The sequence below is a fragment of the Apium graveolens genome, chromosome 6 (genome assembly GCF_009905375.1).
Source record: "Apium graveolens cultivar Ventura chromosome 6, ASM990537v1, whole genome shotgun sequence".
NCBI classification, from domain to species: domain Eukaryota; kingdom Viridiplantae; phylum Streptophyta; class Magnoliopsida; order Apiales; family Apiaceae; genus Apium; species Apium graveolens.
The window spans coordinates 236,670,977-236,693,242 of NC_133652.1; the positions used below are offsets into that span (position 1 = coordinate 236,670,977).

Genomic DNA, 22,266 nt, shown 5'->3' on the forward strand with positions numbered 1-22,266 from the left:
TAAAGTTAATCGACTGATTAATGTACAAAACAATTACTTTCTATCTCATCATCTAACTAGATCATTGGCACGACAAAAAGTATTATGTGAGTAGTAGTACTACACATTATTACTTAGGTATGACCTTGTTATTTACAAAAATGAAATTTTATTTATTTAAAAAATATAATAGTTGGAAATCAGTTCGACTCATTTTTTTTTCAAAAGGATAAATACTTTGAATCTATATAGTATTTGGATAATTAGTTGGATATTATTTTCTCTCTTTCTTAATTCTTCTCTCTCGTATGTTAAATTCATCCACATAAAATTTAGTATATATTAAAATTTGAAACTCAAGAGTAATATATTTTCTGGAATATAATATGTAGTTATATACTAATAAATAATATTGATAATAGTTTAATAACACACTAATAGTAATAGAGTTCAAATACACATTATCTGGTTTATATTCTTGACAAAATATTTAAATATAAGTTTAATAATTAACCACATATAATTTTCAAATATTATGAATACTTTAAAGTAAAGGTGGAACTAGGGGGCCGTCTGCGTAAGTTTATCAAAATTTTGGTGTTGAACTTTTTGAAAAATATATAAAAAAAAGTTAGTTCGGTCTTTATTGAGTATTATTCCGCCTCCTAAATTATATTGTCGGTTCCATCCCTATTTTAGGGAGGAAATTAAGATGTATATAAATTTTGACTCCGAATACTTTGAGTCAACCGATTTTTATTAAATTAATTTAAAATACGATTACTTAAAACTCGGATCAGATAAGGTTTGAAAAGAAGAGCGTGCTGCCGGCACTCGACCAAAGTGATAAATTTTAGAACAAAATGTTTATACTCCCTCCTAAAAATGTTTCCCAATTGTGTCAGATATATTTGTCATTGCATATTTTTAGTTGTTAATATCTTTACTTTCATTTTAGTATTAAATGTAAAAAATTTATTTATATTAAAGTACTCATAAATATAAATCCAATAAAATATATTTGAGGTGTAAATTAGTAGTCAATTGATTATCAAGAACAATATAAAAAATTAAACGAATTTTCTATTGTGTGCCCAATGGTATACATTAATAAGTTAGGTGACAAATTTTAATTGACTCATTTTCATTAATAATGATACATCCCTGCATACACAAAAATCTCCACAAATCACAATAAATCATATCATCAAAAATGCATAAAATTTAGTATATAGAGTGTGTCCATGTACATACATTACACAAATCCAAAATTAAAATAGGAAGAATATTTTGTACACGGAGTATTAATGTATCATAGATTCATATTATGTCTGTAAGGGGGTGTACGAGGTAGAGAGACGTGGCCGTTTTCTCTCCATTCCATTTCTGTAGAGAATATTATCATTATTTGCAATAAAATATATAGAGCCTGACCATTTGCTAGTTGCCGTGGGACTTCGATTAAAAACAAATTTAGTACGTTTGATGTTCTCATACTCTTCAATTATTAAATTTGTAGAACTGTCCTTCACCCTTTTGTCAAGTCGGGCACCTTACCCCTCATGTTTATCAAATTATATTTGCAACAACTGCCCCCATTAAATTATCTGTAAATGTATCATCTTGTGATACAAAACGGCGTATTTATACTCTTTCCTCCGTCCTTAAAAACGTTTTCTAAAAATGACGTATCTTGTTAATATCTTTAATTTTGTATTAGTATTAAATATAAAATTTTTTATTATATTAAAATACTCATAAATATAGATCCAATAAAATCACTCGTGATTATATTTGATCTTATAAATTAGACGTAAATTAATAGTCAATCACTTATCATAAACAGTATAACAAGTCAAAACGGAAAACGTAATATGGGACGGAGGGAGTTGTATATATCAACAAAATTAACTCAAATTAGAAAATTGACAGAAATGTTTGTCTATGACGTCACATGAACAGATCTTACAACTATATGAATATTAAAATACAGGTGTAAATATATTTATTCAAACATACAACTTTTTGTACATTATTTTATCCTAGATTTGTATGTACATAAGCATTTGCTGTTCTAATAGTTCTTTTTTTTCACCAATATGACTATTTTTTGGTAAGAATTTGAGATAAGTTATGATGATTTTTCTAAACCTCTGCAAGGATATGACTATCGTGTTAATCATAATTGATGATTTTTTTATTATATTTAATGGGATTTTAACCAAATATTTATATGATAGTTATTTTGTGTTGTTGAGTCACAATTTTTTTAGGTGACTATTATTTCTATTAAATTGAGAGCTCTAGACTTTTTCAGCTAAATTAATATTAAAGGTTGAGGTTTAAAATATAAACATACATGATAACTATGTGTTAATTAAATATATAATCAAGCTATACCCAAAAAGACACCCTTATTTAGATTTTATGATTAGTATTTTATAAAACGTTAATATGTTTTTATTTTAATTTTACATGTAGACTCATTACATGTGTGTTTTTAGTTCCCCTAGTCAAGTTATTTTATTCATATAAGAGTGAATCAGACTAAGCATATTTTGCGTACTTTTTCATGAAAGGTGTACATTTATCTTCCCCTGCTATATATATATATACAGGGAGATGATCAAATAGAAATCAAGTTAAAATAGAAACTAGAAACTAAAAATTAATTTTAAGTCATTAGATCAATCTAATCTAATGATCCCCTAAAATTTTAGATAATCTAGTAATATTGATCATATGTTAAACCTTAGCAGGGCGGTAGCAATATGCCAAATGTTACCATGTTAAAATAAATACTTTATTTTATAACAAATAAAAATAATAATTATATACTACTTTTAAAATATAATTATTCATTATAGTCAATTCCACTCAGAGGCGGATTTACATGGTGTGCTTAGGGGGTTCAGCACACCACCCTGAGTATATAACTTCTTCGTATATTTTTCTAAAATTTGAATATTTTATATATTAGCCCATCCAATAAAAAATAAGTCCATTCTTTTATATCCTCCGGCTCATTAACTATATTATTTTGTGACATTATACATACTAACTTATAGTCATAGAAACGGGACTTCTAATCAGTCATAGCCAAATGATAATATAATTTTTTTTTTCTTACCGTAAAAAATATTGACCTCATGCTTTGGTTCTGAGTCCGTCCGTACACAAGTAAAGCTCCCTTCTTTTGAAATTCCTGGATCCACCACTGACTCGGCTGAAGTGCAATCTCTTACGGGATCAGTAAAAATTTAAATAATCAGTATTTTTATTATTGAGCTAATTATTATAGTCAATCACCATGGGAGATGTGAAGAGAATCAATGACATAAAAACAGATTAAATCAATTGTGTAAGATTTATTAAGTAATCAACTATTTTGAAACATGAAACAGAATATTTTTAATAATGCATGAGAACGTCATTGCAAGGTTTCTAGAAAAAAAAACTAAAATCATGTGGAACGAGTACCCATCACTCCAAAATTAATGTATATAAATAAATAATCCTACGCAAATGGCAAAAGAAAATCCAACAAAATCACATAAACCTAATCTTTTAAAGAAAACAAGTACTAGTCGATTTCAGCTTTGGATACATACGGGACTTTCGAAAGTGGACCATTTAGGCTCTACAACCTTAATTCTTTTTAGAATCATGTATGTTCTGAGGGATTTGCTTGTAAGCGAACCTAAACAATGAACTTTGCTTCTTCTTGCAGTATATTAAAGTTATCATTTGACATACAAAATGAATTGATTCTGTATTGTGATCGACATGATTCACGAGGTGATTTTTAAGAGAAATGCTGGAATTCTCAAAATGGTTTTTAATATCGTTATTAAATATGTAAGATATATATTTGATAACTTTATTGATAATAAAACGGGACTTGCATGAATACAAATACGTTCATAAATTAAAACACGACAAATGTCATTAGGATTAAATTTTAGGAACAAATTCGAAACACGTACAATTTTTAATGGATGGAATATTCACACGGTAAACTTTAAATGTAGGACAAGTGATTTGACATGATCGACGTAATTGTGAATGGTAAATAATCATAACATTTTTATTTGTCAGCTTGTGTTAACATGTCGGTCAGTGCACTTAATTTATAAAGCATTATGGTAAAGTTGGATAAAATCCAAAGGTTAAGTTGCCACTAGGACAAAAATATCAGTGGAAGAATATAAGATGTCGGGTATTTTATTACATTATTATAAGAGTTGATAATCGCAATAAAAAATGTTTAGTCGGAGAAGGTGGTAGAAACATGAATAATTAAGTTGTTTAGCAGAAGAGAATAAAGTGTATCGAGGGGATTAAAGGTGCTACCATGTTGATGCAATTTACTAATATTGTTATGCTTCAGCACGCAAATTCATTCTTGTTGAATCATAGTCCGTCCATATTAGTTTTAATCCAGAAGGTCGTTCAATGCTTATGTGCCTATAACTCGACCCGATTCATATTTCCCGTAATTTATTATTATATATGTGTATTTATATTTAATTTGTAAGAACAGTATACTTGTACATACAAATGACACCCACAATTAATATCAGAATGAATTTTTTATTTTAAGCCCTCTCTCTCCCTTTTTACGATATTGTGTGTATACCTATCTTATAATAAATTTAAAAATTAAGGTTATCAAACATATTTAAGGATTGGATATTTTAAGTGTCTAAAAGTTTATCATCCTTTGTCTCATCTTATTCATTTCAAAAATTTCTTATTACATAAAGCTAGCCATATTTGTCAAAAAAATACATTTTCAATTACAAACCAAGGAACTCGACTCATATGCCTAATACATGATATTCAAGATTTCAAGATCTCTAACGTCATTACACTGCATTCGAGTAATTGCATTATGTATATTGTATATCAGTGCATGTAAGAACCAAAAAATTGCAAAAAAAAAAAAATTCACTTGCGAAAGACATCCAGATTGACAAAGGCAGGAAGTTTTCAAGCGCAAAAATAAAGAAATTCAAACTATAAATATGTACTGTAAGCTGTAACTGGTAAAGCAAGAATCATGTGTTTTCTAAAACTCAGCTATACGCAGCTATTTATCTATTTCGGAAACTATTTGAAATCCTACCACAATTTTTCTTTCACATAATACTGTCCACCCTCGGCGACTGTTGCATGGATTTTTGCCCCGTTTTTATACCATTCTGAAATCCTTTTTTTCTGTTTTCCTTCCATGTTGGTGCTTTTCTTCCAGGTTCTAGCAAAATTAACTTAAATGCCCTTGCTCCAAAAGACTGTCACCACAGTAACAAATACGATTAAAAAAAATTAGTACAAGGACAGGAAAACATATACCAGATCGATTGTGTTATTAGGTCATATACCAGATCGATTGTGTTATTAGGTGTGTCCAAGTCTAACAAGTAAAGATCTATGTTTCTTAGTAACTGATCAATTGTTTCAACTATCTTGCACTGCAGTCTGCAAATCAGTAACGACACTATCAGAAAATGATCATGACTAGTTATAAAGTACAAGTATAGCCCCCATATGTCTTTGTCAATTAATTGAAGCCAATTCATGCAATTTCTGTTGCAAAGAAACAATCATATTCAAGACTCTTAAATTGAAAATATATGCACACGAAAAGCTCATGTATTTCAAAAATGGTGAATTGTAGACATTTTACTTGTTACGAAATATCTACACTCAATAACTTAAACATTATGAGGTCAGAAGCATGCCTACTTATGCATCTTTTAATCTGATTCATGATCGTCTTTTTGCATGGGATGGATTATGGCACCATGACCTGCATTCATAAAAAAAATAACTTTTAAAACTTGTACAAACATCTCCAGCACAAAACATGCAAGTAATATTTTAGTCAATATGTATTCCAGATACATATAAAACAGATAACCCACAATCCCAAATTATAAGCAAGGACTCAGGTGATGCTACAATATAGAATTATAAGTTGTTCAAAAATTTAGGATGCTTGGTACAAGTAAAAACGCGCAAGTGTTACGTAAAAGATAGAAAGGCTCGAGAATTAAATGAGTCATATTAAACCTTGATGGCGTATGGAGTTTATTTGAGGCCCTGACATCTCTCTTCCATCATCACTAAGCAGCAAAATTCCTGATGCAGTTATGTTGAAAGGAAATGCAAAAGGAGGCGATATTGGAGATTTTGCCACCTTTATAAATCTCTGGCCTACAAAACAAATGCAAACATATTCATAGTCACTACATCATCAGAAATTGAACTGGGAACTGATTAACTTGTACAGCACGTACAATCTACAGTATGACTAATTTTGAAGGAGTGCTAAAGCTAAGAACTTGAAGGATTTATCATTACTTATCATCAACTTTAATTGGGTCATTTCTGAGCATACTCCAAAGATAAATATTGTCAGTATATAAACTACAATTGTCAACTTAATGCAAGAAAAACTGATTCAAATTTATAATCACCGGAAGCTTGCATAAAACTACTAGGGCAATAAATGAAAAGTTCGCACAAGTATTAACAAAAATTATAAATAAGAAAGATTGGTTTATAAATATGGTGTTGATTTTCTTTATAAAAAAATATAATGAAAAAATGCTTGGTACATATGGGGGAGAACTGCAAAACATATTTCTGAGCATTATTAGAAGTTAGTAAAATGAAATACAGTAATTGGATCACTTTATTAGAACTCAAGAATAATTAAAGATAGTAAAATGAAAGATGTTAGCAGAAGCTGGATCACTTTATTAGAAGTTACGTACTATGCCTCTCGTATTTTTAATCTAAACAATCGAATCTACTAAAATTTATGTTAATAATTTATAATAACAAATATAATTTGCTTTCCACTCAAGTTAAAATAACTGACAAGAAGACTCTAACACCATACAAAAGGCAGAGGCACACAATATATTTAACAAATATATTCTGTATTTAAAATTAATATATACATAAAACTGATGAGTCAAGGATAAAAATAATACTTGTCAGTTAGATAAATGGGGTAAAATTTTTAGCATACATAATTTAATAAAGTACTCCCTCCGTCACTTTGAGTTGTTAACATTTGAAATGAAGTGTTCGACACGCATTTTAAGGCTCTTATCTAGTATAGTTGTATGACTTATTTTGAAACTTTTCTTTTTTTGAATAAAAGTTCAAATATTTAATATTTATTCAGAAGAAAAAAAAATAGAAATAATATATGAAACTTTACTAGATATGAGCCTTAAAATGTGTGTCGAACACTTCATTTCAAATGTTAACAACTCAAAGGGATGAAGGGAGTATAATTTAACCATAATTTTAATGTACGACACTACCAATACTCTCATTATAGTGAAACATAATGTATGGAGAAACTAATCAGTAATTACAATTCGTCAACAACCTTGAAAAGGACAAACTGTGGCTGTGTTCTAAGAAATAAAAATAATGCATCGTAACAGTTCTTGTAGAAAAGCAAGAATAAGCATAAGGTTAACATGTTCGAAAAAATTGCACAGAACAATGAGAAAGCATATCAAAGAAAAAGGAACATGGTATCACTTAACGATTTTGATTAGTAAGAAAAACGCATCTAGGCAACCAGTAAAAAATTGAACTCATCAGTTGAACACTTAGCATCATCTTCTGCGGGAAAGAGCATTGTAGAGCAGTCAATGGTCAAACAAACCTGATATAGATTCAAGCACGAGACGAATGGTAACAGCATGCGCCCAATTAATCCCAAGAGCTGCAACGAGATGGGAATCAGATCTTGTTGGATCCTCTTTGTCACCGAACTGAATTGGCCCTGTACAAGTTATTTTTTGGAGTTCATTTACCATTTTTAAGCAGAATGTTTGAAAATATAATTGTATGATATAACATATATACACAATTACATCTATACTATACTATAATAACCGGAATGGGGTATATTTTGATTCAACGGTTATCCCCTATTTTGGTTATTAAAAGTAAAAATAAATAGTGTTTGTTATGGATCAAAAACTAAGGTATACTAATTGTTGTGTTTATTACTAGGGAACGTGAGCTTCGAGGCTAGATTTGACTGCTCTTGTGTTTCGTGACTCGATCTGCCTTACAAGATGCCTACGTACCTTGCTGTATGTCAAACATCAAGTCAAAAAACGTAGTTCTGATCTGTGGGGTGAGGCCCCTTATATAGATGTTGGGAGTCCTTGAATTGGACTTGGGTTAGGAGACTTGGTGGGCAAGTCTCATAATCAGAATGGACTTTAGAGTCCTAAGAAGCAGGAAGCTGATTCCTTATCCCACCAGGTTCCTTGGAGGCCAAATGACAAGGATTTATTTCTCTATCAGGACTCATCTTATCAGCTGGCTTATCCTTTATTAATTAATTACGAAATTAATTAATATTCAAGATTTGGGCCTTCTCAATTGGGCCTAGCTGTTGGCCCAATTCTGATATGATTAATGCAACGTTAATTATATACAACCGCTTCTACCCTATATGCTAACATGAAGGGAGTTGCTCCAGTCGTGACTCTACAGGTAGTCCTATAGGCCCATAGTATTGGGAGTATTTCATCCACCCAGTTGTTCCTCGACTTCTCGATCCTCTTCTTTAGTCCATCCAGGATTATTCGATTCACCACTTCCGCTTGCCCATTGGCTTGCGGGTGAGCCACAAAGGTGAATCGTAATTCAATTTCATTCTCTTCACAATACTTCTTGAATTCCTCATTGTTGAACTGTGTTCCATTGTCAGTGACTAGGATGCGGGGAAATCCATACCGGCACATGATGTTTTCCCACAGGAATTGTGCAACCTGCTTAGTTGGCCTTCTTCACCATTACAGGGTTTGCTAACCATTCTGGAAATTGTATCTCCTCAATGAAACCAGCCTCTAAAAGGTTCTCTACTTCCTGTTTTATAGTTTCTTGCCTCTCTGGAGCAAAACTTTTTTTCTTTTACTTCACCGTCTTCCGACTCGGATCCACATTCAGCTTGTGAGTAATCAGTTTCGGGTCTATGCCTGGCATATCAGCTACCGACCATGCAAACACATCACTATTTTCTTGCAAAAATTTCACCAACTTCCCTCTAAGGGGCTCCTCTAGTGTGGCTCCAACGAAAGTCACTTTCTCAGGATCCTCGGGAGCTAAAGGAATCGAAACCAAGTCTTCTACTGGCTTCCCTCTTTTCTCATCATTTTCTCGGATATCCAGATCTTCAATAGGCAGAACTTGACCCCCAACTCCATCTGCCCTCAGAGAGGCTACATAACAACTTCTAGCCATTTTTTGATCTCCTCTCTCTTCTCCAATCCCATTCCAGGTGGGAAACTTCATAACTGAATGGTAGGAAGAAGGGACTGCCTTGAAGGCATGTATCCATGTTCTCCCCATGATAGCATTATAAGTTGAACTAGCCTTCACCACCACAAAGTCCAACATCTGTGTTGCTTGTCTTGGTTAATGTCCTATGGTCATCGGCAACTTGATTATCCCTTCCACGGGACACTCCACTCCCGCAAATCCATATATCGGCATATCGGTTGGGGTTAGTTGAGAATCATTATAACCCATTCTTAAAAAGGTGTCATGGAGCAAGATATCCACTGAAGCACCATTATCCACAAGGACCCTCTTAACCGGGATGTTTCCTATTATCGGTGTTATGACCAGCGGGTCGTCATGGGAAAATTTCACACCCTCTAGGTCAGAATCATCAAAAGCCATTGTCACTCCTGTCCTGGCCCTCTTCGGGGCTTCCCCAACAATATGCATAACTACTCTGGTATATGCTTTCCTGGAGTTCTTGGATAATCCAGCAGCAGTCGGTCCTCCAAAGATTGCATTTATAACCGGTCCCCTAGGCTGGGGTTTTCGCCCCTGATCGTCTTGGTCCATCCTACGATCTTCATAGTTCTTTCTCCCATTGTTATTCCTATCTCTTCCTTCCCCAGTGTATTTGTTCAATCTTCCTTTCCGAATGAGGAATTCTATTTCATCTTTCAGTTGCCTACACTCATCGGTGTCATGACCAACATCTTTGTGAAATCTACAATATTTGCTCTTATCTAGCTTGGCAGGATCAGCCTTCAAGGGTTTAGGCCAACGAATATCTTGATCTTTCTCGATTTCCATCAAGATCTGGCTTCTAAGAGCATTCAGCTTAGCGTATTCAGTGAACTTTTGTCCAGGTCCTCCCTTCTTTGGGGTTGAATCAGGGTTTTGCTCAGTTCTGGGATACTTGTCCTTAGCAATATATTTCAGATCAGTTTTTCGCTTCTTGCCTCCAGTGGGCTCGTTACTTACTACTGTCTTCCTCGTGCTCTCCTCCACTTTGATGTACTTCCTGGCCCTATCTTGGAGCTGCAACATGCTTTCAGGGGGGCGCTTGGCCAAGGACATCTTGAAGAACTCATCCCTAGTTCCCTGTTGCAGTGCTATCATGGCTACCTTGTCTCCCCCTAGGTGGTAATGGGGGCCTCGGAACCTGGTGCGCCTCCAAGTCGCGCTTTAGCCTTTGAATCTCAGTCTCATGGGCCTTGATTCTCTCCTGCACTTCTTGGGGATTCACCCCTCGGGTGCTTCTAGGACGTTGGTTACCATCAGCCATCGGCTCTTTGCCAGCACGTCTCCTTCTTGGAGCCACTTCATTATCAGAAGATTCGGAGTCTCTTTCAATATAAGGACCAGAAAATTCCTGATCCTCCGGGATAGGAGCCAAACCATGTATGTAGGGGGTGTTCGCCCTCGTACTTCACCCCGTCCAGCATGTCCACTGCCTCCAACCTCAGGGTAAAGGGGCATCCCTTAAGGGGGGTTAGTAGTCACAATAGTTGAAAACTCACACCCAACGGGTCGAGAATTCACATGTGTATGTAGCTGCTGAAGTTGGGGATTCGTCCCTTGAGTAGCCGAGGGAATCGTCCCTTGTGGCTAAGGTTCAGTTGCCCCTGTTAGGGGGAACACACAAAAGTATAGAACCGAATAAACAATGCAAAACACACACTCAATATATGACGCGGAAAAACCCACGTCCCAACTTGTATTATTAATCAAAACAATTATCAATAATACAATCAATCTCACCAAACGGTATTCACTCAAGCGATACTTAAGTCAAACAATACTCAAGCATACATCAAAACAATAACATGACTACGTATATATAGCCATCACAAACTTAGCCAACAAGACATACCTAATCTGATTACAATAATAATTGTCTACCCATACAATTATTACTCATTCTCATTATAATAATAATAATTGTCAACACATACAATTATTACCCAACTCAATTATGATAATAATTGTCTACCCATACAATTATTACCCAATTCAATTATGTTTTCTATCACCAAGACCATACTGCCTATTGGGTTTAACCCCAACAATCCTCCCCTTCAACCCAATATGATTTCATGCACAGCCGAATTAACGGTCACCATCAAGCCATCGACGTCGATCGCCCAATACCTCCCCTCGAACAATAACCCCTCCTTCTAGTACAAAAAGATTTCTCTTATCTTTTCGACCTTTGAGTATCTCTAAATCTCCTTTAGTAACTTTCAACATACTGTTCTTCATCATAACAGTATATCCCAAATCAACTAATTTACCCAACGAAATCAGATTTCGATTTAACTCCGGTATGTATCTTACTTGAGTTAACTTCTGAACACGACCGTTGTGACGTTTCATTGTTACCTCAGCAATGCCAGCAACCTTTACCGTTTTACCGTTCGGTAAAGTTACAATCTTTCCCTCACACTTTTTATAGGACGAGAACCACTCCCTCCTACCACATATGTGATGAGAACATCCCGAGTCAAGCACCCATTCTTCTTTTGATCCCTTCTCTTCTTGAACCAAAAGAACATCTTCATCAGCTTCTACAAGCGAAACACTATCCCCTCGATTTTTCTTCAACTCTCTCAAGTCTTCTCTTGCCTTTGGACACATAAATTGTATATGACTCAATTCCTCACAATAAAAACACCTGATATTAGGGTTATGTTTCTTAGCATACTTCTTTTCCGTGTCACGCGAACGTACCACAAATGCACTTCCATCAGATGTGTCACTCGATTCTTGTTTCATCAATCTTTCGGCCTCCAAAAGAACAACAATAGTCTCATCCAAATCTAACTTCGTTTTCCCAACCAATAAAGAAGTCATCACAGTATTATACTTCTTCGGTAGAGACACTAGTAGTAGAACAGATTTGTCCTCATCCTTTAATTTTTCATCCAAATTATTTAGCTGGTTGATTAAGCCATTAAAACGATTCAGATGATCTCTTAAATCTCCGTCTTCTTCCATCTTGAGCCCAAACAGATATTTCTTGAGAAACAGCTTGTTGGCCAAAGACATTGAGTGATAAGTCTTCGTTAACTTCTCCCACAAATTCTTGGGATTGTCCTCTTCAAGAACATCATACTTGATTTCCGGTGCAAGGGCCAACCGGATCGTTGATGCCGCACGTAACTTCATGTCTCCCCACTTTGTATCATCAACTTCAGTAGGCTTCTTCCCTCCGAGAGTCGCATATAACCCTCGTTGAATTAACAGATATTTTACCGTACTTTGCCACAAGGTAAAATTGTTTCTTCCATTAAACAATTCAATTTCAAATCCCCCAACCTTCTCCATCATGAACATTGGCTCTTGATACCAATTGTTAGGGGGAACACACACAAGTATAGAACCAAACAAACAATGCAAAACACACACTCAATATATGACGCGGAAAAACCCACGTTCCAACTTGTATTATTAATCAAAACAATTATCAATAATACGATCAATCTCACCAAACGGTATTCACTCAAGCGATACTTAAGTCAAACAATACTCAAGCATACATCAAAACAATAACATGACTACGTATATATGGCCATCACAAACTTAGCCAACAAGACATACCTAATCTGATTACAATAATAATTGTCTACCCATACAATTATTACCCATTCTCATTATAATAATAATTGTCAACACATACAATTATTACCCAACTCAATTATGATAATAATTGTCTACCCATACAATTATTACCCAATTCAATTATGTTTTCTATCACCAAGACCATACTACCTATTGGGTTTAACCCCAACAGCCCCTACCTGGGCTTCTCCTTGGGTGGCGGCATAGGTTGAATGCGGAGGTACCTCCACTGTTGACGAAATCGCTTGGGTTATCCCGCGGGTGTTCCTCCTTCAAGGGCGCTGCTTGTTCTCCATGTTCTCGCCATGGTTGTTGTACTTTCCCACAGACGGCGCCAAATGTTATGGATCAAAAACTAAGGTATACTAATTGCTGTGTTTATTACTATGGAACGTGAGCTTCGAGGCTAGATTTGACTGCTCTTGTGTTTCGTGACTCGATCTGCCTTACAAGATGCCTAAGTACCTTGCTGTATGTCAAGGATCAAGTCAAAAAACATAGTTCTGATCTGTGGGGTGAGGCCCCTTATATAGATGTTGGGAGTCTTTGAATTGGACTTGGGTTAGGAAACTTGGTGGGCAAGTCTATAAGGATTCCTTATCCCACCAGGTTCCTTGGAGGCCAATCTATAAGGATTTATTTCTCTACTAGGACTCATCTTATCAGCTGGCTTATCCTTTATTAATTAATTACGAAATTAATTAATACTCAAGGTTTTGGACCTTCTCAAATGGGCCTAGCTGTTGGCACAATTCTGATATGATTAATGCAACGTTAATTATATACCCAGGCCTTATTTTCTTCCCTATCACTGTTATATACATGTTAAATTATTTGATATAGTCACCGTATCCCGCTAAACTACGATCAAATCTTTTTCTACTAAACTACGATCAAATCTTATCCTACTAAATTATGATCACGGTTTCTTTGTAATTCTTTTATTATTTTTATTATAAATTTATAATTATTATATATTTATATAAATAAATTAAAATAATTATCTGATTTGATGAATAAAATTTTAAATTTTCTTAAATATTAACGGATGCACGGGATTTTAAGGGATTTTAAGCTAGTATATATAAGGAGGGTTCTCTCTTAAACATTGAACCTCCTCTTACATATATATATTACAATGTAGTGGTTATTCTTAATTATAACTAGCCCAAATTGGGACAGTAATTTTTTATTACTATATAGAGTAACTACTATATATATAGGTTCGCGCTCAACTTAGAACCAATCCTTAAAATAGAACCTTAGAACCATGCGAATTAAATTTTAAATAGACTCTCAAGATCTAAACATATATACATCGTTGTGTATGCTTAAAAATGTTTTCAAAACATAATACATAAACACGACATTTTGCATGCTGCATGCGCAATTTTACTACAAAACCCTAATTAATACTACAAATAAGACAAAATTCTATGCCTGAACTCTACGTATATAGTATATTAATACTACATAATAAAGTGAATTTTGCTACAAAATGTTATGTTCTACACATGAACTCTACGTAAATAGCATATTATAACTACACAATAAAGCGCTAGAAAACCCTAATTAATACAGAACCCTAATTTTTTAATGGACTCTGTAAATTCAATTGTTAAAATATCTCATAATTTTAATACAACATACAAAGTTCAACTAAAGAATACAAAATTACGAAATAAAGCCAGTTCTCTCAGAGAATCTTAGGTAACTTACCTAAGATGTATAGGTTCTAAGAGTTCTTAGGCTAATGGTTATAAGAGGAACATGACCTTGTATGTATGTATATATATAGGCAGTAGGAGCACCCTTGCCACCATTCTGACCAGGCTTGTCAATGGAGCGGGGATCCGGTCCGATCCGATCCGATTCGATCCGGAGCTTGATAAATGGATATGGATTGTATAAAAAAATGTCTGATCCGCTAAAAATCCGATCCGATAAGGATCCGATCCAGTAAGAAGCGGATATTGATTTTACGTGATCCGATCTGTTAAAAACCCGATCTGGCTTATATTATATATATATATAATAAAATCTATATATTTAAATATTTTAAGTTTCTAAGTACAAAATTTTCAATAAATTTAAATTCCTTAATATTTCTTCCTTGCGATTTATATATTGAACCTGATACATAAACTATTCAAATGTATTCATATATTTGCCGGTTATGCAACTTTCAGAATATATCTATATTTAACCGTAGAAAAGTGAAATTTTACATAAACAATTTACTAATAATTTAATTTCGCTACATGAATCCTCAAAACTGAATCTATGTGCAAATTTTTGTGATGTAACTATATTGGTGCTATATTTTAAGATTCATGACTCGTTTCAATATGCAAAAATAAATAAATTGAAATTCGATGACATTAGTCTTTGAATGTCTTGCACATTTATCTAAACACGCATCGTATCATTTCATATTTTTCTTCGTTCGTTCTTTTTTTAATGTTATTCTCCCGACAAAAAAGATGATATCGGGTTTTTTCCTCACATTTTTAGCTTTATACACTTTATTTTACAAATATTTTTCTTTGTTCGTTCATTTTCGATGTTCCTCGTGTGATAAGTTGAATAATTAGTTTATTCCATTTCGAGAGATTTTTTTTTCATTAGATGATAAATTGATTTTACGCACATTATACACTTAATTTTACAAGTATTTTAATTTTCTTAAAGTTACTTTTCGTAACTTTTGGTAATTTTAAAAAAAACTTACAAAATTATTGTGCAATTAAATTGCGTAATTAATAAATAAAATAAATATTTTATTTCATAAATTATTCTATAATCTAATAACCCTTCTAAATTCTAAATAATAATTGAGTTTTAGAGTTCTAACTCCCACCAAATACCGTAATTACCAAATACCGTAATTGATGGGTCTGGTGATTATGTCATTGCATATTTGCAATATTAGATAGCTTTAATTTCCAAATATTTTTTATTTTCATTTTTAGAAATCAGCATGTAGCAAGAATAATTTAATTTAAGAAATTTTATATATTTAGATCTAAATGGATTGGAGCTCCGATCCGAAATCCGAAAATCCTAATGGGGCGGATATGGATTGAGCTATAATTTATCCGACACGCGATCCGATACGAATCTGATCCGAAAAAATTAAATGAATTTGGATATGGATTTACTTAAATCCGATCCAAATTCGACCCGTTGACAAGCCTAATTCTGACACTCCTTCATTTTCAATATATTTATTATTATTATCTCTATAAATTAATCAATATGGTTATCAATTTATATTTAGAATAATTTAATATTATCTACGGATATCCAAACTGGAAGGATTAAAAGTTCGATATTCTTTATGGTACCACCGTCAAATTATGTTTTCTCGCTGGTACATTTTATTTTTCACTAGGGATACCTCGTGTTAAGTAAAATTCAAAAAAATTGATTTTGGACCGGAAAACAAACTGTATATTTGAATTTTTTCCCAAAATACATGAAATGGACCTTTGGATCATGTTAAATGGATTTAAAATGAATGAGATATATTTAAACATCATAGTCAAACTTTGAACATTAATATTTCACTCATATTGACTCTAATTTAAATAATTTAAGTATCAAATTTATGTATTTTTTCACAAAAATTTCAAATATACTATTTTTTTCCAGTCTGAAATCTATTTTACTTAACACGAGGGTATTATTACTGAAAAACCAAATGCACAAGGTCACCACAACTAGAAGCCAATAAAGTGATGGTATCGGCGAGAAAAGGCAATTTTATAGTGGTACCATAGAGAATATCCCTTAGAAGTTTTAGAATGTGACTTGGAGTTAGATTTGTGATTTGATAAGCCAAGGGAATTGATACAAAGGAGAGAAAAGCCAAGAAATAGTAACCACCGGGATGTTAGCCCACGATAGTGGCATTTTTACTATGCTCGTACAACATTAAACTTTCTGTCACCTCTCCCTCAAGCAAGCATTTCTCAGTATCACTCAAGGTCACTCAAGGTCATACCTTCTGAACTTCTTACCAACCCTCGCTCGAGCATTTCAATACTCTCTCAAGAGTCATTGATCAAATTTAGCTGAAAAGTTGATGCCTATTCCACACTCATGTCTAGGGGTGTAATTGAGCCGAGCTGAGTCGAACACTGTCAAGCTCGGCTCGATCTCGATTAAAATAGTACGAGCTGGAGCTCGAGTTCGACCAAACCTTTAATTTCAAGTTCGAAACTGGGCTCGTAAAAAGTTCGGTAGGCTCGAGTTTGGCTCGAAAGCTCAAAATAATTTCATTAAATATTAACAAAAACTTGAAATATGATCGGTTCGGCTCGAGTTCGGCTCGAGTTTGATTCAATAAAATATATATATAATATATAAAAAATATTAAATATTTATATAAAAATATATTTATAATAAAAAAAATAAAAATAATAGAGACTCGATAAAGCTCGCGAACCTTATGAGCCGAGTAATTTGAAGCTCGAGCTCGGCTCGGTTATAAATTTGAAAAGCTCGAGCTCGGCTTGATTATTTTCGAGCCAAATTCGAATTTTTTGCGAGTCGAGCTCGAGTAGTTCACGAACAGTTTGGCTCGTTTACACCCTTACTCATCCGTCTCGCCAAGATCAGATTTCAGGAGTCTTTTATCTAGAAATAGATCGTACTGTTTTTTGGTATTTTTATCGTATTAGTTGAAAATTATGGGAAACAGCTACACAAACCCATCTTAATTAGTGTCTAGTAATCTTTCCTTTCTAACTTTATCATAGACTCGCTACGGAGGAGAATAAAAGAACCGATACAAACTTGAGAAGAGAGTCTTAAAGGGGAAAAAGACTGAAGGAAGCTTTGGAGTTGAGTGAACTTATCATTCGATATTTCTTTATATCATTCACTAATGCATATTTCATACAATGAATTCACTGTTGTTTAGTGTTCTGTTTCGAGAAGATGAACTAAATTCTCTTCTTAGGGCTTTGTGAAAGAAGGGCTTTTTTCATAATGGAATATTTAGTTTAAAAATAAGTTTAATTTCCAAATATCTATTTTAAGTTCATTGTAATCGTTTGTGTTGATGTGTCTTTTCATATAGTGATTAACTTTAAAATTGAAATCGTAGTCTGTGAAACCTGGAAGGGATAACCTAAATTAGACCCAATAAATGTAAGTAACAAATAACATTTATTTGCAAGGATTAGAATCAAATTGATCACCATAATAGTCAAATTGAGGCTAAGTTCAGTGTTTATAGATATGATGATAAGCATCAACCTGATGGCCCTAGTAAGTTAATTGAGGCTAAGTTCAATTTAGTTCGCGGATATTTTTCTTAGGCATAGGAATATGGGAATCTGATATATGAATTAGATTAACTTGAAAATAGGAAGAACCTGTAAATATTGCACCTTGGACTAGCGACTGAGACATTGATGTGTAGATGATGAAAGACACTTGCAGAAAGATGTACGAGGAATTAAAAACCTTTTTAGGAGTAAGGAATTCAAAGACTTAGATCTCTTAAATATCAATTTTACCTGTGTCAGTTTCAAATACAGGTACCCTTCTGTCGAAGGCCACTCGAGCTTTTTTCCAAAGTCATATAACTTAAGTTAAAATAACAATAGTAACTAATAATTAAAACCTTAAATTAGCCTATGTCGGATTGATTTACTATACTACTTGCTACCTAACATGCAGTTGTTACGATGGTAAAATCGATAACAGGGTTATACTGTACCTTGGAATGAATAGCGAGAAATCTGATCAAAGCTTTGGGATCGTACTTGGTTTGTCATTACTACAGGAATTTGTGAAAACTCTGCAAGTGACCTGAAGAATTTAAAGGGATATTATCACATAGGCGGAACACACATTCATCAAATAAAGAAATTTAGATAACTTTGAACAGGGATAAGAGAGTCAATGGCTCACTTTATAAAAGAAATATGCCAACCCAGTTGATTCTGTCTTGAAGGACCCTGTTCATATTCCCTGAATTAAGGTTTCACCATGTCAGGGTCTAAAACAATGCCATTGATCATCACAGAAAGAACTAACAAACTGAAGAGGTAAAAAATGAAATAGAAACAGATAACCGGTTAAAAAAGTTCAATTACCCTTCACCCCGGGCATAATTGCTGAGGTGTGAGATATTGAAATTGTTTATCTTTTCAAAGGGACACAATTCTCATGAACTACACACAAACAATTAAAACCCTATTCATATGGAGCACTGTAGTGGCTAGGATCATGCACTGTCAGAGACAAATGAAAGATTTACCAACGGAAAAAGAATAGGATTTATAGAGCAACTGAAAACTTGAATGACATTTTCCCTGCAAAATTCAAGTTGTGTATTCTTTTCCTCCCCCCTTCTTAACAGCAACATAACAAACGTATAACTGTGTAACATGCAAAAAGTGTGCAGAATTTCTTTTTTTGCTACTTATGTATGTGTGCAGAATTTTGTAGTTGCTTCAAGAGACTCTTGGAGAGATCGGACAGCAAACTAAGTCCAGTCGTATACATTTTTACTGAAAATCATGCTTACCCTGAAACAAGGGCTGTCATGCTATCGACTATGAGCAACTTCACTTGTTGTTCAAGGAGTGAAACCTTTATTTGTTGCAAGCTGGAAAAGGATATACAAGCAATTGTAAATCAAAATTTAAGCGAATAATTTTAATGCCAAATATCTAAATCTTAGAAAGATAAAGGATAGAGTACTTTGAATACAAACATAGTGAATGAACTTAAAGTGTAAAACTAGTAATCAGGCTCCAGGGAAGTTAATGTAGCTTGGCAATTTCCCCGTGAAGTCTCTGGTGATTTGTTCAAGTGAGAACCAAATAGATGACCCGAAGGCTGTGAAATTTCGGCCTTAGATAGTAACGGCTATATTCAAAGTGGAATGCTTGTAGTATAGTTGGCTTGGTTATCTCCCAAGAGGGGAACAAAATGATGTGCCTAAGATTATATCTAAAGCGCATTTTATAAACAATAATCTGTGTATACCATCAGGGTGTTCGAGTTGTAATCAATTAATAGGAAAAACATACAATTCGTTACCTTTCAGTAAAATCAGAGAGCGATTCTGGTTGCAGAACGATAATCCTACCAGCCATCTGTAATATGATTGGGATATTACTTTTCGGGACACGGACTATAACCAGAAGAAGAGGACTTATATGAATTATTATCTAAATACATAGCTTACCTCCTCGGCCATGCCTTTCATGCAAAATAACTCTGGAAAACTACTAAATCCAATTTCTATCAACCTGAGATCAAAAAAATCAGACAGTGTTCATATCTAATCAAAATTACGATATTGTACGTTTTTCACTAGAAAAGAACTGTCATAAACTTCCTGTTGGTACCTTTTTGAGCTGAATTTAGATTCTACGTCAATATATATGACTTTGCCACCCAAACCTCCATAGGTTTTAGGTAGCGAAGCGAGTAATGAAAGCTTTAGGCAAAACTGCAACAAATAAATAGAAACAGGGTTATTAGTTTATATGGTCTAACATTCAACTAATAAAATTTATATATCAGACACACAGTTCCCTGTAAATCCACTAAGTGGCATTTGTAAATAGTACAGAGTGTTACAGACAACAAATAGCATCCTTAATGATGATTCTATGAGAGCACAAGTGTAATATAACTCAAGCAAAGTTAGTTCTACTACCTGCGTTTTGCCAATTCCTGCAGGACCAACCAACTCGGTCAAAACACCAGTCGGTATCCCACCACATAACGCTGCATCTAACCCTTTCAGATGTGTGGGGAGATGGCCAGGATGATTCTCATTTTCACTTTGTTGCTTCCACAGTGAGAGAGCCTAGAAACACAACTAAAACAACCATTTTTAAGTATACAAGTTATACACCACTTTCTCACGCATGTAAAAAGCTAACGAGCTCACTACAGGAGTTAACAATCTCACAGTTTGATACGGTGGACAAGTGATTTCACTAATGTGGGCAATTGCTGAAGCCACTTCTGATAATCCCACGTCTAATAGCTCCATCAACTCAAATTCAGTTAATGATAATGCATCCTGAAACAGAGGGAAAACATAAAAAAATGACATTATCATTAAACTTTTGGCTCCAACAATACATGACAACAGACCTTAAAAAAATAAAATTGGAATGATTTGTTTATGGAAATAAGAATGTGTAGGACTAAACTAAGCAGCGTGTAAACTCTAATATCCCATCTGGTTGGACGGGATGGAATTTGTTCTATTTAGAAAGTAAATATTCATAATCGCACCAATTTGTAAATGAATTATTCATCCCTTCTTCTAGTATTTCTCTTCACAAAAATTACACTTAAAGCAAACCATTTATATTGCCACAGTGAAACTAGATAAATAGATCAACAATCGTGGAAGCTCAAGCATTTCTATACATAACTGTAAAGGTAATTAAGTAACCAACAATGCGTAAACTAGCAATATATTCGACAAAAGAAACCAACATTGCGTAAACAACCAATAATGTGGAAGATAGACAAGCTCTCTTTAATACACAAAGTATTTGTTTGCTATTAAATCATCAACTATAGAACACAATACAGAAGTAAATCTGGCAATAACTTAAACATATTACATTTGAATACAAAGATAAGAATAGACATGTGATGTAATAAGCAGATATTAAGATAGAGAAAAGGGAAACGTGCGAGTAATAACCTTAGCAGTAATCAAGTTACGGGCAGCAAAAATGTTGGAAATTGATTTAGGTAGACGCATTTCACTAATAAGCATATTAGCCATCTTTGCCTGTCTTCGGAAACAAGAGTGTGTCACAACTACAAGTGTTTGACAAATTGCTTCTGTGAATTATAGTAGTATTAGAGAAGAGGGGTATATAGAGTCGCGCCCAAGTGGCAGTTAGCTTCGAATCGAAACAGCGTTCTAAAAATCTCCGATTTTTAATATAATTCCTGATTAATTCCCGATTAATTTTAAAAAAAATATTTGGTCGATGTATTTTTTGAAATCTGATTAATATTTATAAATTATTTTTAAATTATATATTTCATAATAAATAAGGTAAATATATTAAATATTATTAAAATATTTAAATATATCTGATTTTTGTTCAAATTAATTACTCCGATTAATGCCCGTTTACACATTAATCCATAATCGGTATATCGGTATCTAAACCGATTGGTACCGATTACCGATTTTTACAACCATGATTGAAACTATTAATTCGGGGATGGTTTGTTTTATTAAAAATTAAACTAATATTTTAAATATGCACATGAACACATGTTAAGAATTAAGAGTTAGTACTTGTCGAGATTTCCACAAAATATTGG

General features: G+C 33.6%; 1 protein-coding gene across 6 annotated transcripts; it reads right to left on the reverse strand.

Annotated features, from left to right (window-relative positions):
• Nucleotides 1–4,951: 4,951 nt before the first annotated feature.
• LOC141668966 (DNA repair protein RAD51 homolog 2) lies at nt 4,952–21,827 on the reverse strand. Of its 6 annotated transcripts, none has more exons than XR_012553285.1 (16): nt 21,629–21,827; nt 20,876–20,989; nt 20,618–20,770; nt 20,304–20,407; nt 20,141–20,204; nt 19,993–20,048; nt 19,475–19,555; nt 18,856–18,915; nt 18,662–18,753; nt 18,459–18,506; nt 18,315–18,374; nt 7,676–7,795; nt 6,055–6,198; nt 5,728–5,791; nt 5,364–5,460; nt 4,952–5,273 (listed from the first exon to the last, which is right to left on the reverse strand). XR_012553285.1 is itself a non-coding variant. In XM_074476032.1 (15 exons), the coding sequence occupies exons 1-14, from the start codon at nt 21,710–21,712 to the stop codon at nt 5,739–5,741; spliced, it is 1,233 nt and encodes a 410-aa protein (XP_074332133.1). In that variant the 5' UTR covers nt 21,713–21,827; the 3' UTR covers nt 4,952–5,273; nt 5,728–5,738. The 6 variants fall into 6 exon arrangements, 2 of the variants coding, with proteins under 2 accessions (XP_074332133.1, XP_074332134.1); XR_012553284.1 differs by having other exon boundaries at nt 5,724–5,791; XM_074476032.1 differs by lacking the exon at nt 5,364–5,460.
• Nucleotides 21,828–22,266: the final 439 nt, after the last annotated feature.